Source organism: Hippopotamus amphibius, chromosome 15, assembly GCF_030028045.1.
Source record: "Hippopotamus amphibius kiboko isolate mHipAmp2 chromosome 15, mHipAmp2.hap2, whole genome shotgun sequence".
Lineage (NCBI taxonomy): Eukaryota > Metazoa > Chordata > Mammalia > Artiodactyla > Hippopotamidae > Hippopotamus > Hippopotamus amphibius.
Window position 1 is genome coordinate 3,834,772 of NC_080200.1, and position 19,071 is coordinate 3,853,842.

The window sequence follows — 19,071 nt, forward strand, 5'->3', positions numbered from 1 at the left end:
CCTGGGAACTCTGGACAGCCTGATCTGTGCTCCATGGAGTGTTCAATCTAGGAAAAGAGCAGCCCTCCTGACCCCAGAGGGCCACTCCCGCGTCACAGCCTCCGTTCCAACAGCCGCGCCTCGCATCCTGGGATACAAGGAGAGGGGACGGCCGCCGCTGTTATTTGTCATGTCTTTGGGAACACTGGTCTGTTGGAGTGTTTGCTGATGGCTGGGGGCGGTTGCGGGGGAGGAGCCCAAGGGAGGAGGCTGCAGCCCCCACCTTCTCCTCCAGTCCTCGGGGCGGCGGTTCTGGAAGCCTCCATCTGGTGTCATTGTGGGGCCCCCTCCCCAGTCCCTCACGCCCAGCTCCTTGCTTTGGGGCCTCTGCTGCAGGGGCCAGGCCAGAGTCTGGTTGTCCAGACCACTTTGAATAGGCCTAGAAACACCAGCGCATCCTGCAGGGTTCTGACCTTGAGATGTGTACTCCCAGCCTCCTGGTGTGTCGCTTAGGTGTCTTTGTCCTCACTTGGAAGGACCCACGTCTTGGGACGTAGCGGACAGATTCACTGCTCGCGGCGGCGTGGCGACTTAGGCTAGCTTCTGGGGACGTTTTGTGGGTGGGCCTGGTCCTTCCTCGCACGCAGGCTGGGTGCTGTGCTGCAGGCTGCCCTCACCTGCCCTGGGCTCCGAGGGCTCCGAGCTCCACCAGTGCCGACCGGCCCTCCTTGCCGGCCCTGCTGTTGTGTGGGTACATCTCACAGTGGATGCAGGTGTGACGGCCACCTACCTCCACAACAGGAGACACCCCCATCCCCACCAAACGAGAAGCACCTAGCATCCTGGCGTTGCCACTCACCTGTCTGGAGAGCGTAGACTGTCTGTCCCTCCGGAGCCTGGCGGGGCCTCGGTGAGCGGCGGGGCTGGGAGCGCAGCTGCCACCCTGGCCACTAGCCTCACCTGCTTTAGAAGCCATGTGAACACCAGGCTGCAGCCTGTAGGGTCAGGACGCTACCTTTCCCTTGGCCGACTCTGTTGGCTCCTAAAGTCAGGATCTCTGGCACTTGCTGGGACATCCTCGAGCCCACGTTCCCCTGCTGTGCTCCTGGGTGGCTCCTGGTGGCCTTGCTGCCAGCCTGTGATGCCCCGTGTCGGGCTTTGCTTCTGCTCAGGCTGGGCCCCTCACCTGTTGGCCTCTCACTCCGCAGATCACGCAGGAGGCGGGAGAGTTCATGATCACGTTCCCCTACGGCTACCACGCGGGATTCAACCACGGATTCAACTGCGCGGAATCTACCAACTTCGCCACCCTGCGGTGGATTGATTATGGCAAGGTGGCCACTCAGGTGAGTGTCCAGAGGCCCTGGGGAAGGGTCTAGACGCGGCCGGCCCCCACCTGCTCCCCCAGCCCGGTGCCGGGGCGGCAGCTGTTTATGTTCGACCAGGGGCTGGGACTCTCCGTCAGGGTCTGTTTCTGGATCCTCAGCAAACTTGTTTCTAGAACGTTCCTCATCTGGAGGCGGGGGAGAGGCCCTGGGCAGGCCTGGGGTCGGGGCTCCCCATCTCCTGGCGGGCCCCAGGTGCATTCCCCATCGTCTGGGGATCAGGGAAGATTTGTTCCTTGTTAGTCGACCCTTTGGGGGCCACCTGGCTGGCCGTGGGGTCTGCTCAGGCCCCAGTGCCTGCCTTCACCCCACTTCAGCTTCCCCATCCGGGCTTTTCAGCTACGGGGTATGTGTGTGTGTGTGTGTGAGTGAGAGAGAGAGAGAAAGCGAGCAGACCCCACGCTCGAGCCTGAGGGCTTCCTGCTGCCTCGCTGTCCACAGACGTCAACTGAAAGGCCAAAAGACTCCTTTGATTTTCCTCAGTAATTTGCCGTTCTGGTCCCAGAGGGCCAATTATCGGTCAACAGATTTGACATCTGAACCAAACATCTCAAATTCCTTTTCCCCTGCACGCACCTGTCTGTGGTTTTGATGGGCAGCTCGGGGGAGGGCGCACGGCCCTGTGGTGGTGAGTCCAGGGAGTGGCTGGGCGCTGGGCAGGGCCCTGGGAGCGGCAAGCCCCTAGGAGGGCTGTCGGGTGGGCAGCAGGCCCAGCCCTGCCCCAGCTGCCGGTACCAGGGGCCTTCCTCCCAGGACTGGCACCGCGGCCACCCCGGAGGAAGCCGGCGAGCACTGCCCATCAGGCTGGGCTCAGATCGAGCAGCCCCAGCTCTCGGGTTTCAGTGCTTTTAACCTTCTCTCCACCACAGAGAGGGGCCCGGCATTCACAGGCATCTCACTCTGGCAGTGGGTTATAGGACAGGAGAGGCCCCTCCTGCTTGGGCCTGTAAGGTGAAAGTGGGGCGCTTCCTACCAGCCTCCCGAGCTGGAGCCCTGGGGTTCCCCCGCGGAACTGCTCAGCTGTTCCAAGTCAGGGCCCAGGATTGGGGCACGAAGTGGGGGTGGTGTGGACCCGGAGGACTTGGAGCTCGGATCCTGATTCATGCAGCATTTCCCAGGCCTCAGGCCTTTGCAAAAGAGGGTGTAGGCTGTGAAAGTTGGGCGTTGTGGCCTGGAGATGCAGCCGGATGGTGTGGAGGGGACTGGCGGCGTGTGACACCCCAAGTCCATGGCGCAGCACCTGGCAAAGAGCAGGAAACCCGGCACCAGGAGTGTTCAGGGGGTTACAGACTGATGTTTTTGAACAGATGGGGTAAACAAGATCCACCCTTAAAGCAAATGTCGCTCGTTTCTTTCCACGTTTGAATGGGGTGAAAGATTAAGATTAGGAAAATTAAGCTCCACTGGTGGCTTTGTGTCACGTCTCCGTCAGGCAGCGCGGTCTAGACAGGTTGGTTCATCCCTGTCTTTCTAATGATCTGTTTCTCTAACTTTGCTGAGTCAAGTGCCGTTGGGAAAAGGAAACGGGCTTTGTAGCCAGGAAGACTGGAGTGGCGCCCCGGGATTTAAAGTGTGGGGCTCTTGATTCAGAAAGTCGCGGTGGGATTGCCTTTGGCAGACACCCCGGCTTCGCCGAAAGCGGGGAGATGGGGACATCAGGATTGTCTGTTTAGACCCGTAGGAGTAATTACACATCCCGGGGCGTGTTTGCGGAGAGCCCTGTGTATGCAGGGACCGCCCGGCTGCTTCAGGAGCTGCGATTGAGTTGTCAGCCCGGCCCAGGGCCGGTCCTGGAGGCACTGCCACAGCCGACCCTGCCGCGGGGCCGGCGGGGCCTGCCCGGCTGTTAAAAGCAATTTCGGGTTCAGCCATGTGTTCACAAACAAGTGACATTTGGGAAGTGCAGCCTGCGATGGGGCTCTACGCTCGCATTGCCGGGCGGCAGAGCATGAAATTACTGAACAAGTGACGGGCAGCGCTCCGAGCCAGCCCGGGCTCCGGAGGTCCCGGCGGCTGGGGGCAGGGCATCCTCCAGGAGTGGCCACTGGCCACGGGGCACCCGTCTGTGGCCGCCTGCTATCAGCTCCCGGGCTTTTTGGTGGTGGAAGAGGACAGCAGGTCCCGACCCACCAAGCTCTGCTGCCACCGTGACTACTCGGGGCTGGAGAGGCCACCCGGGCGCCTGGCCTTGCAGGTGACAAGCTCAGGGCGTCGGAGGCAGGGGTGTGTCAGTTCCCTTGGTGCTGAAGCCTGTGGATTTAAGGGGGGGAGGGAGGGGGGGCACTCAGGGTCCCCTTCCCACGGAGCAGCGGCCTCTCCCTGCAGCCCAAGTGCCCTGCCCCATCTGCATCCCCTTCCAGCTCATTCTTCGGAACACAGCCAATGGGGAGAATGTGCACTGCCCAGATTCTAGAAGATTTTTTTACCTGTTGGTTCGTTACCTCTTCAGGCGCCCAGCAAGCCCTCCCACTCCCCCCCCCACTGTCCCGTTTCTGTCATTTTCTCTGCTGACACTTTAAACGCTAAACTCTCATGCTGCCAGCCTGTGTGAATTCCAGGTGTTGGCGTTCTTTCTTCTAGAACAGGGTCGGGAAATGGGCCCACAGGCCGAACCCGGCAGGTCGACTATTTTTGTACAGTCTGCAAACAGAAAGATTTTTATTTTTATTTTTATTTTATTTCTTTTCTTTTTTTATAAATTTATATACTTATGGGCTGAGTTGGGTCTTCCTTGGTGCGCGAGCTTTTTCTAGTTGTGGCGAGAGGGGGTTGCTCTTCATTGTCGTGTGTGGGCTTCTCACAGAGGTTGCTTCTTTTGTTGTGGAGCATGGGCTCTAGGCACATGGGTCTCAGTAGTCGCAGCACATGGGCTCAGTAGTTGTGGCTTGCAGGCTCCGTAGTTGTGGTGCACAAGCTTAGTTGCTCCGCGGCATGTGGGATCTTCCTGGACCAGGGCTCAAACCTGTGTCCCCTGCATTGGCAGGCGGATTCTTAAAAACTGTGCCACCAAGGAAATCCCCAGAACGATTTTTAGATTTTTAAAGAGCTGGGGGGAAAATACCAAAGGAAGAGTATGTGACATGTGACAGCTAGATGAGACTCACGTTTCACGTGGATGAGTAGAGTTTCATCGGCACAGACGCACCCGTTGACTGACGCGCCCTGCAGTGCTGCGTGCCTTCAGTGGTGGAGGTGAGTTGTTGTAACAGGACTGTCAGGCCTGCAAAGTGGAAAGTATCTGCCGTCGGCCCTTACCAGGGACTTGCTGCCCCTGGTCTGGAGGGTCGAGGGTGCGGGCGTACTGGCTCCGGCCAGTCAGGGCTGAAGGTCGCCCCCTTCACTCTTTTCTTTGCAGCCCCCAGGGTCTCTGGCCTCAGCTGGCCCCCAGACGCTGCATCTGGAGGTTCTGGAGGGCCCAGCGAGGGCGCCGTCGGCCTTGGCGCCTGGCAGCCCAGGCCAAATGCTGACGTGCCGCTGCCGGCCCCCTGCAGAGCCCACCTGACTTCCCCGCTGTGGGAAGGGGGCCCAGCCCTCGGGCCCAGGTCTGCCCTGCAGGCCACGGGGGTGGCCAGCATCCTCCTGGTTTTAAAGCCCCGGAGAAAATAGGCTTGTGGGCTCTGGACAGAGCCCCTTGGAGGGAGCATCTTTGGTCCCCGTCTACCCGGCAGAGGCTGCGGAGGGCTGCCCTCTCGCCCTCCCGCCCTCTTCACTGAGCAGACTCATCCCACTTGCAGTCTGCATTCTGTGTTCGTTGTCAGGTTGAGGTGGTGTTTGCTCTCCGGATGGTCTTCCTTCCCCCTTCGCGGATGTAACCCTCATCAGCCCTCTGCGCCCTGGAGGAAGGCCACGTGGCTGCCCGCTCCCTGCCTGGCCCGCCCTGCGTTGGGGGGCGTCCATTGTGTCCCCACCCCTGGCCCCAGCAGGAGCAGCCCTGCCTTCCTTGTGGCCGGAGACCTTTCCTGCCTACAAAGGGGGTAAAATGAAAAAGGATCCAGCAGCGCCCTGGGTGCGGACACTGCGTGCCTGGCAAGTGGCCCTGGTCCCTCAGGCTCCGGCTCAGTCCAGTCCAGGCCCCCTCCACCATCAGCACCACCTCTGCCGCGGCACTGTGGACACTGGGGGCTGGGTCACCCAATGTGGGGCCGTCCTGGGCGCTGTGGGGGGTGGAGCAGCCCCCCTGGCTGCCGTGCACTCAACACCAGGAGCCCCCCAGTGTAGCAACCACAGGTGTCCCCAGGCGTGGCATGTGTCTCCTGGGGATGGAGTCCGCCCAGCGGAGGGCTCTGGTTGACCTTCCTCTCTTCAGGACAGTGGCTGGTTGCTACAGCTGTGATTTTTGGACTCTGAGAGTGAGGCTTCATCAGCTCAGTTTGGTTTCTTTTCCTCGGGTGTGACTGTGGGACCACACGTCTGCCCACCCCCTCTTCCTACTGAAAGGCGGTTTCTGTGGCTATGGTCCACAGCCTCAGAGTTTGGAGTCCATCAAGCATGGCAGATGCTAGATACCACCAGAGCCATGAAACCACACTTAACGGGGCGTGAGGGATGGGCCCCTGCTCCGGGGCTGGGGCCGTGGGTGCGTTATCTCTGTGTGCTTCTCCTCCCCTGGGCGGGGAGTGGGGTGGGCGGCTGGGCCGACAGCAGGGTTGTGAGAGCTGGGACTCTGCAGGCATCGATGTATCTGCTCTGTAGGAACCGGTCCTCTTTCAGGAACTAGATGTTAGAGAAGTGACTGGCCCAAGGAATCTGAAGTTCTCTACCAACCCTGTGGGCAAAGAAGGCCCCTATCCTAGGGTCACCCAGGGTAGGAAGGAGCCGGGGCCCCTGCCCCCGTGGGCAGGAGGGGCGCTGTGTCCTGAGTGGCCCTGAGCATCCACAGGGCCGGGCAGTACCCACGGTCACACGCAAACCAGCGCCCAGCAGCTGCTGGCGAAGCCCACCTGGTGACAGGGCTGCCCGTTTCTTCCTCCCAGGCTCCTGCTGAGGCTTCTGGATCACACGGCCCTGAGCCCGCGGCATGTGGATGAACCACTTGCTTCCCGGGCTTCCGGACGTGTGGCGGAGCTGGTGGTGGAGCCGGGTCCCGGCCTCCATCCAGAGTGGAGATCGGTGGAAGGATTGAGAACCAAGCCCATGGGGCCGGGTCAGGCAGAGACCCCCCGAGTCCTGGGGGGGGGGGTGCGAGGGACGAAGCTGCCAGGGCTGCGCTGGGCCCCAGAGGAGGAGGCGGTAACCATAGGGACGGGATGGCAGATGGAGGCTTTTACAGACTCTAGGAGGGGGCGGGGACTTCCTGCCGGCTTCATCCTCCAGTTGGAGAGATGTGGAAAGAACACACACTGTCAAAAGCTAGGAAAGAAAGGAAAGCCGACCTTCCATTCCCACCCGACCACCTCCGCCCCCGCCCATGAGTAGGGTTGTACCATGGGTGGGCCTCGAACATGCGATGCTCAGGGAGAGAAGCAGACACAAAAGGCCACGTAGTGTGTGACTCCATTGATGGGAAATGTCCAGAACAGGCAGATCCGCAGATACAGGGTTCATGGTTGCCAGGGGCGGGGGAGGACTGTGAAGTGGTACCGGGTTTCTTTTCAGGGTGATGGATGCACGGCTCGGCGAGTGTAGGTGGATTGCAGGGCGTGTGAATTATATCTCAGTGAAGCTGTTAAAGACATCCTACTACCCGGATTACTGGATTGAGAAAGAATTCACTAGAAAAAAATGGGAAAAGCAAGGCTCAAGCAGCTGGCAGAAGATCAGCGCATGCAGTGTGGGTGGGTCCACGGCGGGGTGCCGTGCTCACCAGGCAGACCTCCTTTCCTTGGTCCACAGACACTAAGGAGCCCGTGACGCAGGAGGGAGCCCACGTGCCAGTGGAGTCATTTCTTTTTACCCACATGGTTGGGAAAGGCGTGGAACCAGGAGTCCCTTTTGTGGGCCTTGGGGGGGATCCTCCAGGGCAGCTCCCAAGGGGCGTCTGCTGTCAGTGGGACATGTGTCTCCCTGCTGGTCTGCAGCGCTTCCTCGCACGGGGCAGTCATCCCATTGTTGATTTTTTTTTAAGATTTTTTTATTATTTATTAATTTATTTATTGGCCGCTTTGGGTCTTCATTGCTGCACACGGGTTCTCTCCAGCTGTGGTGAGCAGGGGCCACTCTTCGTTGTGTGCAGGTTTCTCATTGCGGTGGCTTCTGTTGCAGAGCACGGGCTCTAGGCATGTGGGCTTCAATAGGTGCAGCACGTGGGCTCAGTAGTTGTGGCTCGTGGGCTCTAGAGCGCAGGCTCAGTAGTTGTGGCATATTAGTTGCTCCGTTGCATGTGGGATCTTCCTGGATCAGGGATCAAACCTGTGTCCCCTGCATTGGCAGGCGGATTCCTAACCACTGCGCCACCAGGGAAGTCTCCCGTTGTTGACTTTAATAGTGGAAAATTTATACCGCTGACCGGGGTTTTTTGTGAACCATGAAATATTACATAGCCATGAAAATAGGCTCACTGTTTATTGGGGTGGAAAGATGGGCATGGCATTTTGGGTAGAAAAACTACATTTTGGATCATGAATGTGTAATCCCATTGTGTGTGTGTGTGTGTGTGTGTGTGTGTGTGTGTGTGTGTGTGTGGTGGGGGATGTGCCCAAATGTTGGTCGGTGTCAGCTCTGTGAGGTGGAATTTGAGATGCCTTAAAAACAAGGACTCTATAGGGCCTGAGATCAGAGCCGGCAGCGGGTGTGTCCCCAGCCGGCCACATGCATCCTCACGCCTGCCTCCGGTCATGTGCTGCTGCACGTGGAGATCCCTTCCCTCTATCCCCCCTCCCCGGGCTCCCCCCACCCTGTCTCTGTCTCTCTCCAGCTTTACTGATGGTTCTTGCTTGCTTCAGGCTCTGACTTTAGGCCTTGTGACCTTGCGAGGACCAGAGAGAGGCGAAGCGCGCCTGTCGGGGTTCCGAGAGACGCCCTCCCCACCCTCGCGTGTCTCCCAGGTTGGCAGCCTCCTCCAGGCAGGTGTCCGGGGCTTGGATGGGGCTGCAGGGGCCACCTCCAGAGGCCTGTGCTCCGTTTCCAAGAACAGAATTCCCCAGGCCCGCGCTGGCCAGGCAGGCTTTGTAGTGGGATTACTAACCAGGGAGATCAGGGATGCTCCAGCTTCACTGGAGAAAAGAGTGTGCGCATCAGCCTTTCTAGGTCTGAGCTCGAATTAGTCCTACAAGGCTGCACGCCACGTTGGATTAGCTCCCGTGGTCCTCGCTGCTCCCGCGGTGGGTGGCACTGGGTGAAGCCTGACAAGGGGCTCTTTTCTCCACGGAGGGCGTGCTGGTGTCCCGGCCGCCCGGTGTCCCGGCCGCCCCGCGAGGCGCAGGAGTTGACTCCGGATTAAACAGAGCGAGAGAGATTTAGAACCCGGCTTGAACGGCCGGGAGCCCCTTGCACTCGGCTGGTTTCCCACCAGCTGCTTGGGCGGCCGCCTGCCAGCCCTCAGCCTGTGGGAAGGTCGGCCCCCACCTGGTGCCCCCCCCCCCCAGGTGGCACCAAGCAGGGAGTCCCCAGCTGAGCGTGAAAGGCGGGGCGGCCTGTCCCCAGATGCACTGCTTCACGGGGCGGCCCCCACATCTCCCTACTCCCGCACGCAGAGTGGGGGCCTCTCCCGAAACCCACCCCAGCCTGGGCTACCTTGAACTTCATTGCTGTGAAACATGAACCAAATTGTTTCTGCTGCTCCAAGAACACACGCCTTCTGTTTGGTGACGCTGTCACCTGCTCTGGGCGATTAACCCAGAGCCCGAGGGGAGGTGACAGAAGGTGGGGTGAGGGTGGGGACGGGCGGAGGAGGGCAGACAGAGCTGCACCCCAGACGCTTCTCTGGTCCGTCTGCATCTGCGGTGGCGGCCTGCGCACCGCTGCACCTCCCTGGCTCCCTGATTTATGGCGCTGATGGTGGCTGGTGTGCGCGGTTCGTGGTCAATTGCTGTATAAAATGTGCTTCCCCTTTAGCCTCCCCCGGACCTTCCTGTCATTCTGTTCCTGACAGCAGCTTTAAGCCCGTTTCCACCACCATGGAAGCTCAGGACACGCACAGCAGCGTGGTGGGGAGGGACGGAGTGGAGCGCAGTGTGCCGCGAGCCAGCCTCCGGGCTGTCACTCTGCCTTCCTGCTCGGTTTTGTTTTGGCTTAAACTCCAACCATCTAGAACAGGGGCCACCCAATCTGGAAGGACAGGTGTCAGGCAGGGTCTCCCCGCAGCTCTGCGACCTCGGGCGGCCCAGGCAGTGGGGGTGGGAACAGTGCGTCCCCGCCTCCGCCCACCCCGGGGCCGGGAGCCTTTCCCCTCCGCAGTTGTGACAACCACAGACATCCCCAGTCGTGGCCTGGGACCCCTGGGGCAGTCCCAGGTGAGAGCCTGGTCTAGAGGGCGGCTCGTGGGCAGTTCTTCTTCACTGTCGTCACCCCAGCCCCACAGGACACGTGTGCACTTTCTTCCTCGTCGCCCCGCCGCGAGGTTCTAACACCATGGATACACCACATGTCTGTTCAAAGAGGGTGAGGCTGTTCTGCCCCCAAGAAGGAGTTTTCACCACCTTCGGGGCCGTGTCCCCCCAGGGAGGACACCCAAAGGATGGATCTGGGGGGCAGCCCTGGGGGCAGAGAGAGGCGCCCCTGCCAGCTCAGACGTGGGCAGGACTTGAGTGCTCGGTGGACCCCCACGGGGAGGGACTCCTGCCAGCCCCAGGGTTCACAGGCCACCGGTCACCCCCTACCCTGCTTCCTGCTGCTGGGGCTGGGAGGGCGGGGGCTGGGGCGCACGCGACCCAAGCCCCTCCAGTGCAGCTTTGCAGCCGGTAAGCTCCCAGTGTGCCTCCTCGGGAAATGGCTGCAAAGAATCACACGTGTAGTGGCCGCCGCCCCAGCCCCCCGCCCCCCGCCAGCGAACACACCAGCCTGCCTCCTCTTCCCCGCTCTCTTGGCGTCTGTAAATTCCCTGCATGGAGTTCTGAGCGCGTCCACAGGGCGCTGGCGCCCGCTGTGGTTCCGGGAGAGCCGGTGGCTCAGGGCGTGGCCGGCCGGGCCCCGCTCCTCGGCTCCCCCGGATGGGGGGTGGGCGGGCATCCCAGCGCCCTCGGCCAAAGCCTCCCCCCCCCCCCCCCCCGCCCCTTCTGTCTTCCCTCCACGCCTGTCCCCGCGCCTGGGGTCGTCGCCCGGGCTGTGGTAGGCAGCGGTGTTCAGGCTTCCCGCTCGGGGTGGGCCCTGGAAACGCACACGAACGCTTGCGCCGACGTCTCCCTGGCGGGGGCGCCTCCAGGCCCCACGAGCGCTGCCCGTGCGTCAGGGTGCCGCTTCCGCCGGCCGCCTCCCTGGTGGGTTGCCTCCCTGGCAGGCAGGCGAACACGCGGCTCCGGGAGAGGGTGCCCGCCGCCGCTGGGCGGGCTCACGCCAGTGGGCCTGCTGCCCCTCCTCGCTGTGGCGTGTGGAGCGGCCTCCCTGGTCCCCACCCACGCCCCGCCAGGGCACCCCCGGTGGGACAACCACAGACGAGGGTCACCCTCACCCGGCCGAGGTTTCCAGCCCGTGTCGCCCGGCGATGCTACCTGCGGGTCCGCGGGGCAGTGGCCGCATCTGGCCCGGAGGAGGGGTTGAGGCCTTTTTAGAGGAGGGTGTGGCCTGGGTCAGGGGACTGCACGGGCAGAGCAGGATCTGGGCTTTTCCGCCATCCTGCTGTGGACGGAGTTTGTTTCTCAGCCATGCTAAATGCTGTGTGGCTTTGGATGATGAGGTGTTTACAGAGGTCAGGCGGGCTGGCTCCCCTCAGACCGCAGAGAACAGAGGGAGAGCGAGTCCCCCAGTCCTGGTCGGCAGGAAGGGTGGTGGGTGAAGGGCCGTGGGTCATGGAGAGCGCTGAGGGCTGTCGGGGCCCTCGGGCAGAGCGTGGAGGGGCCGTTGGAAGTGTCACAGGAGCGCTCTCGGGGCACCGAGCCCCTGGGTTTATCGTCATCTGTGCGGAGGGGGAGCGGGGAGGCCCCTTCACAGCAGGTGGGAGGACCGGAAGGCAGTGTTACAGGGATGAGGCTTCCTTTATGTGGAGGAAGAGAGAGGGTGACCTTGGGGGGTGGGGGAGCAGCATCCTGTAGCTCAGAGGCCCGCGACCTTGCCCGGCCCTGGGAAGCAGCCCCCCAGCCAAGGACGGGGAGCCCCTGGGGCCCTGAGCCTAATGGTTTTGTTTATGAGGTGCTTCCGAGGGCTTCCAGCGGATTTCCTAATGAACTGGTTTGCTGTCACGTCTCCCGCTGCAGCGGGTAATTACAGCAGAAACGGGGGGCCGGCTCCCAGAGCCGTCCTGGCAGATGCGGGCTCCACGGTGGGATTTCTGCCCCGTCTCTGGGTGTTTAACGCTTTGTGGGCTGAAGTGCCCCCTGGACCCGGGGTTGTTCCCTAGGAAGTGTGTGTGTCGCTCCCACGTCGTTGGTGTCTGCTCAGCAGCTGTCATCCTCCAAGTCGCTGGGAGACAGGGATGAGCGGTGAGGTGCAGAGGAGGACACAGATGAGGGACAGGACACCCGGGAGCACTTGGACCCACCCCTGGGAGACCGAGCAGGGCACAGTGGGCGGCCGGGCAGCGTCAATGGAGGCTTCTTGGAAGGGGGGCGGGGTTCTAGACCCTGGCGTATTCATGTCACAAAATGCCATCTACAGAGGCGGGGGGGCCCCCTCCCTGCCCTGGAAGCCAGACGTCTGAGATGCCAGTGTGGCCGGGTTGTACCCTCCGAAGGCTCCAGGGGGAGGCTCCTTCCTGCCCCTTCCAGCCTCCGGCGTGGCCGGTAATCCCTGGTGTCCCTGGTTTGTAGACGCGTTACTCCCGTCTGTCCGTCTTTGTGTGGCCCTGTTCCCGTGTCTGGGTCCAACTTTTTCCTTTTCTTATAAGGATACCGGTCATTGGATTTAAAACCCACCCTGTTCCAGCTTGACCTCACCTTGACCAACTACATCTGCAAAGACCCTCTTTCCAAATAAGGTCGCATTCCGAGGGGGACGCTGTTGAGTCCCGTTCCCCTGGGGAGCAGTGGGGGAGGAGTGTTAGTCTGCACGGAGGAACCAGAAGTGGGGGGGACAGGAGGGACAGTTTGGGTCTGGGTTTTAGGGGCGGTGCCTGCGGGGCCGGCAGTAGAAGGGATGTGGGGCTGCCCGGCTGTGCTGTCTGGCACGGAGCCACCAACCCAGACAGCCCTTTAACCGTAAATTAATTAAAGTGACGTAATTACGTGTCCTGTGCCTTAGCCACACAGCGAGTGCTACTTTAATAGCCACGTGGGCCGGTGGCGATGTCGGGGACGGTGCAGACGTAGGACGTTTCCACCGGGTGGGGGAGGCCCCTTGTGGAGGTGACTTGGGCAGCGAACACTCGTGGGTCTGCAGCTTGGGCCCAGCCGCAGCGAGCCGTGGGCTGGAAGACAGGCCCGCGCCTGGCCCGGCCTCCCCACCTGGGGTCTGCGCTCCTGAGGCCCCCAGCCTGACCCAGCCTCACCCTGCACAGAGCAGGGCAGGCAGGAGCCCCGCATGCTCCACCCTGGCTCCCGAGAGGGGGCGGGGAGTCGGCGCTGCAGCCTCCCCGGCCGCAAAGCAGGAGGGTCCCTGAGGACAGGTGCTGGTGGCGTGATCTCATGAACCGCTTTTAATACCTTTCTCTTGAGGCCGCTTGCTGGGCCTCCTTCCCCACTTCGCTATGTGACATGAGCAAACTCGAATGTCTGTTCAGTCTTTTACAAAGAGATGGCTTCCAGTGAAAGCTTGGCACTTTTTACGGGACTTCCCTGGTGGTCCGGTGGTTAAGACTCTGTGCTTCCAAAGCAGGGGGCGCAGGTTCGATCCCTGGTCAGAGAACTAAGATCCCACCTGCCGCGTGGTGTGGTCAAAAACATTTTTTAAATAAGTAAATAAAGCTCGGTGCTGTTTAAATCGGGGGAAACGCAGCAGATGAACCCCGCGGGCTCCGGGAAAGCCCAGCCTCGTGCTCTGGACCCAGCCGCCTGCGTGTGCCAAGCGGCCCAGGACAGACCTCCGCGTGGGGGGCAGAGGGCAGCTCCCAGGGGCGTGCTGGTGTTCCGGGTGTTGTCAGTGGTCCTGTGGTGACACCTTCACCCTTGCTGGGGTGACCCTGCTGGGAGGGAAGCGGGGATGGGCACAGGAGCAGGGATACGACACGGGCACTCCAAGGATGCTACCGGCTCTGTGCAGCCCGGAGCAGGACTTCTCACCCTGGGGCCCCTGGGGGGCTGGGTGCCCCCTAGTGTGTGCATTTCCCCAGGAGTCAGGTTCCAGCAGGGCCCCCCAGACCCCTAGCTGCTGGGCCCTGGTGAAAGGGGGCAGGGCAGGTGCCCGCAGAGGCAGGCTGCCCTTCCAGGCTGCGTGGAGTGGTCCGCAGCGAGCTTTTTGCAGGGGGCGGTAAACATTTCACTGAAGCAGAGAAGACCTGCGTCGCCCATGTCGTAAGTGCGTGGCACAGTGCATCTTCACACAGTGCCCCCGGGGTCTATCCCGCCCAGCTTCCGGCAGCACAGAGGGGTCTCACCCTCAACGGGGGATCTGGGGGGGCCTGCGGCTGCTGGCTTCCTGACCCTGCGGCAGCCCCGGACCCCGGTTCTCCACCTCCAGGAAATGGGGCCTTCCTGTACCCGGAGTTGGGGGTGACTTTGGTTGTTAGTGACACTGTCGCCGCCCGCGAAGTTCCTCTCCCTTCCATGACGGGAACCGGGAACCCAGTGCGGATACCCTGAGGGGGGCAGGGCTCTAGGGATGCCGAGGGGTTTTGCGTCAGAATCGGTGTTCTAAAGACCGTGGCCTCAACACACGTGATGTAAAGGAAGTAGAACGAAAAGGCAAAAGCAGGTCACGTCCATCAGGAGACGTGGAGACGGTTGCCATTAGCAGAGTCCGCTGAGGGAAGCGGCGTTCATAGTCACTGCAGCCGGGGCTGGATTAGCTTAGTGTGAGCGTGGGTCCCTGAGCAGGCAATGGGACACGGGGAGCAGGCTAAACGCCCACGTGGGGGATGGGCCCTCTGGGCGCTGGAAGGCTGTGCACCGCCGAGAGGGGTGGGGGGCCGGTGATGCCCTCCGTCCCTGGGGCAGGCACAGTGTAAACGGTGACTGGAGGGGGTCTTCTCTGGAGAGGAGGGGACATCCGTATTGCGTGCTGTGTGGGGGTGTGGGGGGGAGGTGGGGGAAGGGAGCGGGGCTGGGTGTCTGCTGCCTTTTGTTCTTCAGCCTGTGCAGCGTCCTGAGCTCTGTCTCTGTGCGGCTCAGGGCTCCCTGTGCGGGGGTGGGGGGGGGGGGTGCTGAGCGGCTGTTGGGGATGGGGGCCCTCGCTGTCCTCTGGTGAGGGTCCGTGCAAACCCTGGGGCCCCCACGTTCTTTAGATCTCAGGCATTGGGGGCCCAAGTGTCAGTTTGGAGTCGTCAGGCTCCACGCAAGGTTTTTGTGTGTCTGCTCCCCAAAGAGCCCCCAGCTTGAGAGGAATAGACCCACAGACAAGGCCTCAAGGTCACAGGGGACAGGCCAAGGTGGCGGTGGGGGGGGGTGGGGGTGGCACGGCGAGGGGGTTGGGGGAATCAGTGGAAGCTCCTTTCCCAGTTGTGGGGCTGGGCATCGGGGAGCGGTTTCTGTGCTGAGATGTGAAAGATAGGTTTGGCTTTCGATATGTTTTTCATTTTATCTTTCATTACACTTTCCCAAAGCACACCATTTTATGTGATTTCAGTTTTGCGTGGCATGATTATGGTTTGTAAAGCATAATTCCTTGGGTATTGAGAACGGAGTACAGGCTGGGGAATCAGACACAGAGAAGAGCCTTTCACTGTGCAGATGAGAGGGAGGGGAGGGGGCTGGTGAAATAGGAGGGAGGGGTCTTGTTTTTGGATCGGGGATGCTCCAGCACTGGGAGCTTTGCTTGCGTTTATCTCATTTCCAACCCTGATGGCAAGGGGCTGGTCCTCGTCCCCTAGAGAAGAAGTTAAGGGATTCCCTCAGGAAACAGATGAAAAAGACAAAGACAGGGAATTCCCTGGTGGTCCAGTGGTTAGGACTCCTTGCTTTCTCAAACTTCCTATCAGTGCTGTTTTTTTTCCCCCCATTTTACTTATTTATTTATTATATTTTTTGGGGGTACTCCAAGTTCAATCATCTGTTTTTGTACACATATCCCCTCCCTCCCTCAACTCCCCCCCCCCACCCTCCCCGTCCCAGTCCTCTAAGGCATCATCCATCCTCGAGTTGAACTCCTTTTGTTATACAGCAACTTCCCACTGGCTGTCTGTTTTACAGTTGGTAGTATATGTGTGTCTATGCTACTTTCTCACTTCGTCTGCTTTTTTGATTGTTTTTAATTTTTGCCCCTTTTTGTCTTCTGAACCTACCTTCCTTCCTTCCTTCCTTCCTTCCTTCCTTCCTTCCTTCCTCTCTTTCAAGGACTTTTAAAGAGTTAATTATTTATTGGCTGTGTTGGGTCTTTGTTGCTGTGCACGGGCTTTCTCTAGTTGCGGTGAGCGGGGGCTACTCTTTATTGCAGTGCACAGGCTTCTTATTGCGGTGGGGTCTCTTGTTGTGGAGCACGGGCTCTAGGCACATGGGCTTCAGTAGTTGCAGCATGTGGGCTCAGTAGTTGTGGCTCGTGGGCTCTATAGCACTGGCTCAGTAGTTGTGTGGCAGAGGCTTAGTTGGTTCGTGGCATGTGGGATCTTCCCGGACTAGAGATTGAACCCGTGTCCCCTGCATTGGCAGGTGGATTCTTAACCACTGTGCCACCAGGGAAGTCCCTGGATATTTCTTTTTTATAGGCTCTGTTTTTGTTTCATAAGGCCATGTCTTTTCTTTCTCAGGATATGGGTGAGCATTTTAAAAGCCTTTTTTTTTTTAATAAATTTATTTATTTATCTATTTTATTGGCTTTCTTTAGTTGCGGTGAGCAGGGGCTACTCTTCGTTGTGGTGCGCAGGCTGCTTATTGCCGTGGCTTCTCTTGTTGCGGAGCACGGGCTCTAGGCGCATGGGCTTTAGTAGTTGCAGCACATGGGCTCAATAGTTGTGGCTCACGGGCTCTAAAGCGCAGGCTCAATCGTTGTGGCGCACGGGCTTAGTTGCTCCGTGGCACGTGGGATCTTCCTGGGGCAGGGCTCGAACCCACGTCCCCTGCATTGGCAGGCGGATTCTCAACCACTGCACCACCTAGGAAGCCCCGGTGAGCGTTTTAAATTCTTCTGGAAATTGCCTTCTCTGTCTTGTCTTTTCTTTCCCATTGTTTTTTTCCATTTATTTCAGTCCCCACAGACACAGTAGATGCTTGGCACCAGTAGTGATGAGTGGGGGGCTGTGGAGCTCGGCGGTAATGATCGTGAGTGGGGACTGTGACACTCGGTGATGATGGTGGGTCGGGACTCTGAGGCTGGTGGCAGCTCTGGACACAGGGCTGGTCTTTTTTGCTTGAGGTTATGCCTTGGGGTGACCAGGGTGGGCTGGGGTCCCCCAATATCAGTGTCTTTGGGTCCCTGCCCTTAGATTGGCCAAGTTGCGCGGGAAAGGGCTTCCCAGCCTCCTGCCTCGGGGGAGGATGTGCAAGGGCGTGCAGAGGGCGGCTGGAGCCTGTGTGCCAGGTTCAGTGTGGACGTGGTCCCTTCCCCTGGTTCTGGGGTGGCACCCACATCCTCCCCCTGCCTGGCATCCCCTTGTTGGCTAGGCGGGTGGGGGAGCGGGGCTTAGCGTCCTCCCATGGCCCTCGCCCCGACTTCCATAGTTCTGCGCCCCCCACCCTCCATTTCCAGAGGCCCTGGATGTGCGGTGGCCGGTTTCTCCGCTGGTCCAGCTCCCCTGTGCCTGCGACCAGCCCCTCACCGGCTGCTCGCCCTGTCCAGCCTGGGGGCGTTTCTATGTCTCCTCTCTGTCTCCCTGTGCTTGGCGAAGCGCCTTTCCTACCAATTCCTGAGCTGTGGTTTCAGAAGAGGAGGAGTTGGCTGCTGGGCGTGGCCCCATTTAGACCCAGAGCAGCTGGCCCGTGATGCTTGCCTGTCCCACAGCACCTCCTCCCACCCAGCAGCCACGGTGCAGGGTGGCTCATGGTGTGGGCCCCGGGAACGGTCAGCAGGTGAAGGTGGACGTCGTCAGGGATCAAGGCCGGTGATGAGTGGGGGTGGGCGAGGGGAACGGAGGGGTGGGACAGGGGCCCCCCTGCTCTCTTCCACCTGAGGCCCGGCTCCCCTTGGGCCCTGGGGCTTGGAGGCTGCAAGGCTCCTTCCCCAGAGGGGCCGGGAGTCCCTGGGAGGTGCCATTGCCTTGTGCCCTCGGTGTGGGGCGCCTGGTGCCCGTCCACTGGCTGCCATGGGGCCCCGGCCCTCCGCCACCGGGAGAGCTCGAGCCAAGCGCTGCTGGGCCTTGGGGGCCACCTGCCTTAAGCCCCACGACATTTTTATTTCTATTTTTTTCATGCTTTGGAGGGAGAAAAAAATCTGTCTCTGCGTAGGGCTCCTGCTCTGATGACCAGAGGCAGACCTCCGCCGTACCCTGTTTTCTCATTTTCCTCAAACTTAGCAGCAGGTCCTGGGAGACCTGGGTATGAATGTCTCTGGTTTGATGTGTCAGTCTTCCGACGAGGGGCGACAGCCTCCCTGCTTCCGACTGGGCACTCGGATTAGGCCCCAGGTCCCTGAGCTCTGTGGTCGTAGCTCTCGCCATTTGTCATCTGGAAGTGACAGGCGTGCGTCTTATTGAGCCTCTAGGGGGTCCTGTCCAGACCCTCAGCCTTTTCTACGGGGCTGTGATGGGATCGAGCCGCAGTGAGGTGGGGGTCACATAGGCCACTGCTTATGTGACAGGAGGCCCCCGGAGTCATGGCCCAGGCCCCAGCAGCCGGGGTGCTGCCCCGTGAGGCTCCTGCTACCCCTGTCCTCTCCCCACCCCACCCCCCTGTTTTCTCCTGCTTTCCCTCTCTGCACCCCCTCCTCCTGCAGAACTGGAGCAGGCCGGCCACGTGCACACCGGGGGCCACGGGGACCCTGGCGAGTCCCTGAGGCTCAGCTACTGGGGGGGTGGCGAGGAGGCCCCCGCCCCCAGGGTCTTAGCTGCGCACAGAGCGCCCAAAGCCAGAGGGGCAGGACCAGAAGAGCACACAGTACGTGCTTGTTCCTGGCAGCCGAGGGGAAGGCTCAGGCCGACCTCAGGTGGACGTGGCCCTTCTCTGTGCCCATGTTCCTGCCCCTGCCTGCCCCCCCAAGTGTATTTATTTCTCCCCATCTCACTGTTGGCTGCTGCAGGGCCGGGCCCCGCGCTGGGCCACGAGGCCACAGCCATTCAGCCTGATTAGTGAGGGGCACGTAATGGTTCAGACGTGGGAGACGGTCTACGTGACCTCAGAGTGGGAAACCATTTCGCTCTGGGATTTTATGGCTTCAGTTGCCAAATCTAATCTGAGATCAGCACCTTTCTTTTTAAACATCCAATACCTTGGGAAATTGAAGCCCTTAAAGTGTGTGTCCAGTCCGGGCTGGACTGTTCTGGAGCTCTAGGAAGTTTTATATCCATCCTGCTCTGTGGTGAGACAGAGCCCGATGGGGGAGGCACTCCTGGAGTGTGGGCCTCCTCTTAGACGTGTCTCTGAGCTGCACACAGGATGTGAATGCTGGTAGGTATAGCGTATTGGGATGGATTCAGTGTGAAAAACAGAAGAAAAAGTCA

At 60.5% G+C, this 19,071-nt stretch overlaps 1 protein-coding gene across 2 annotated transcripts in view; it reads left to right on the forward strand.

Annotated features, from left to right (window-relative positions):
* KDM4B (lysine demethylase 4B) overlaps positions 1-19,071 on the forward strand; it is a 144,569-nt gene that overhangs the window by 87,753 nt on the left and 37,745 nt on the right. For both annotated transcript variants that reach the window (XM_057708595.1, XM_057708597.1), the window contains exon 9: positions 1,188-1,325. In XM_057708595.1, the coding sequence (XP_057564578.1) occupies positions 1,188-1,325 (138 nt within the window). The remainder of the gene's footprint in view (positions 1-1,187; positions 1,326-19,071) is intronic.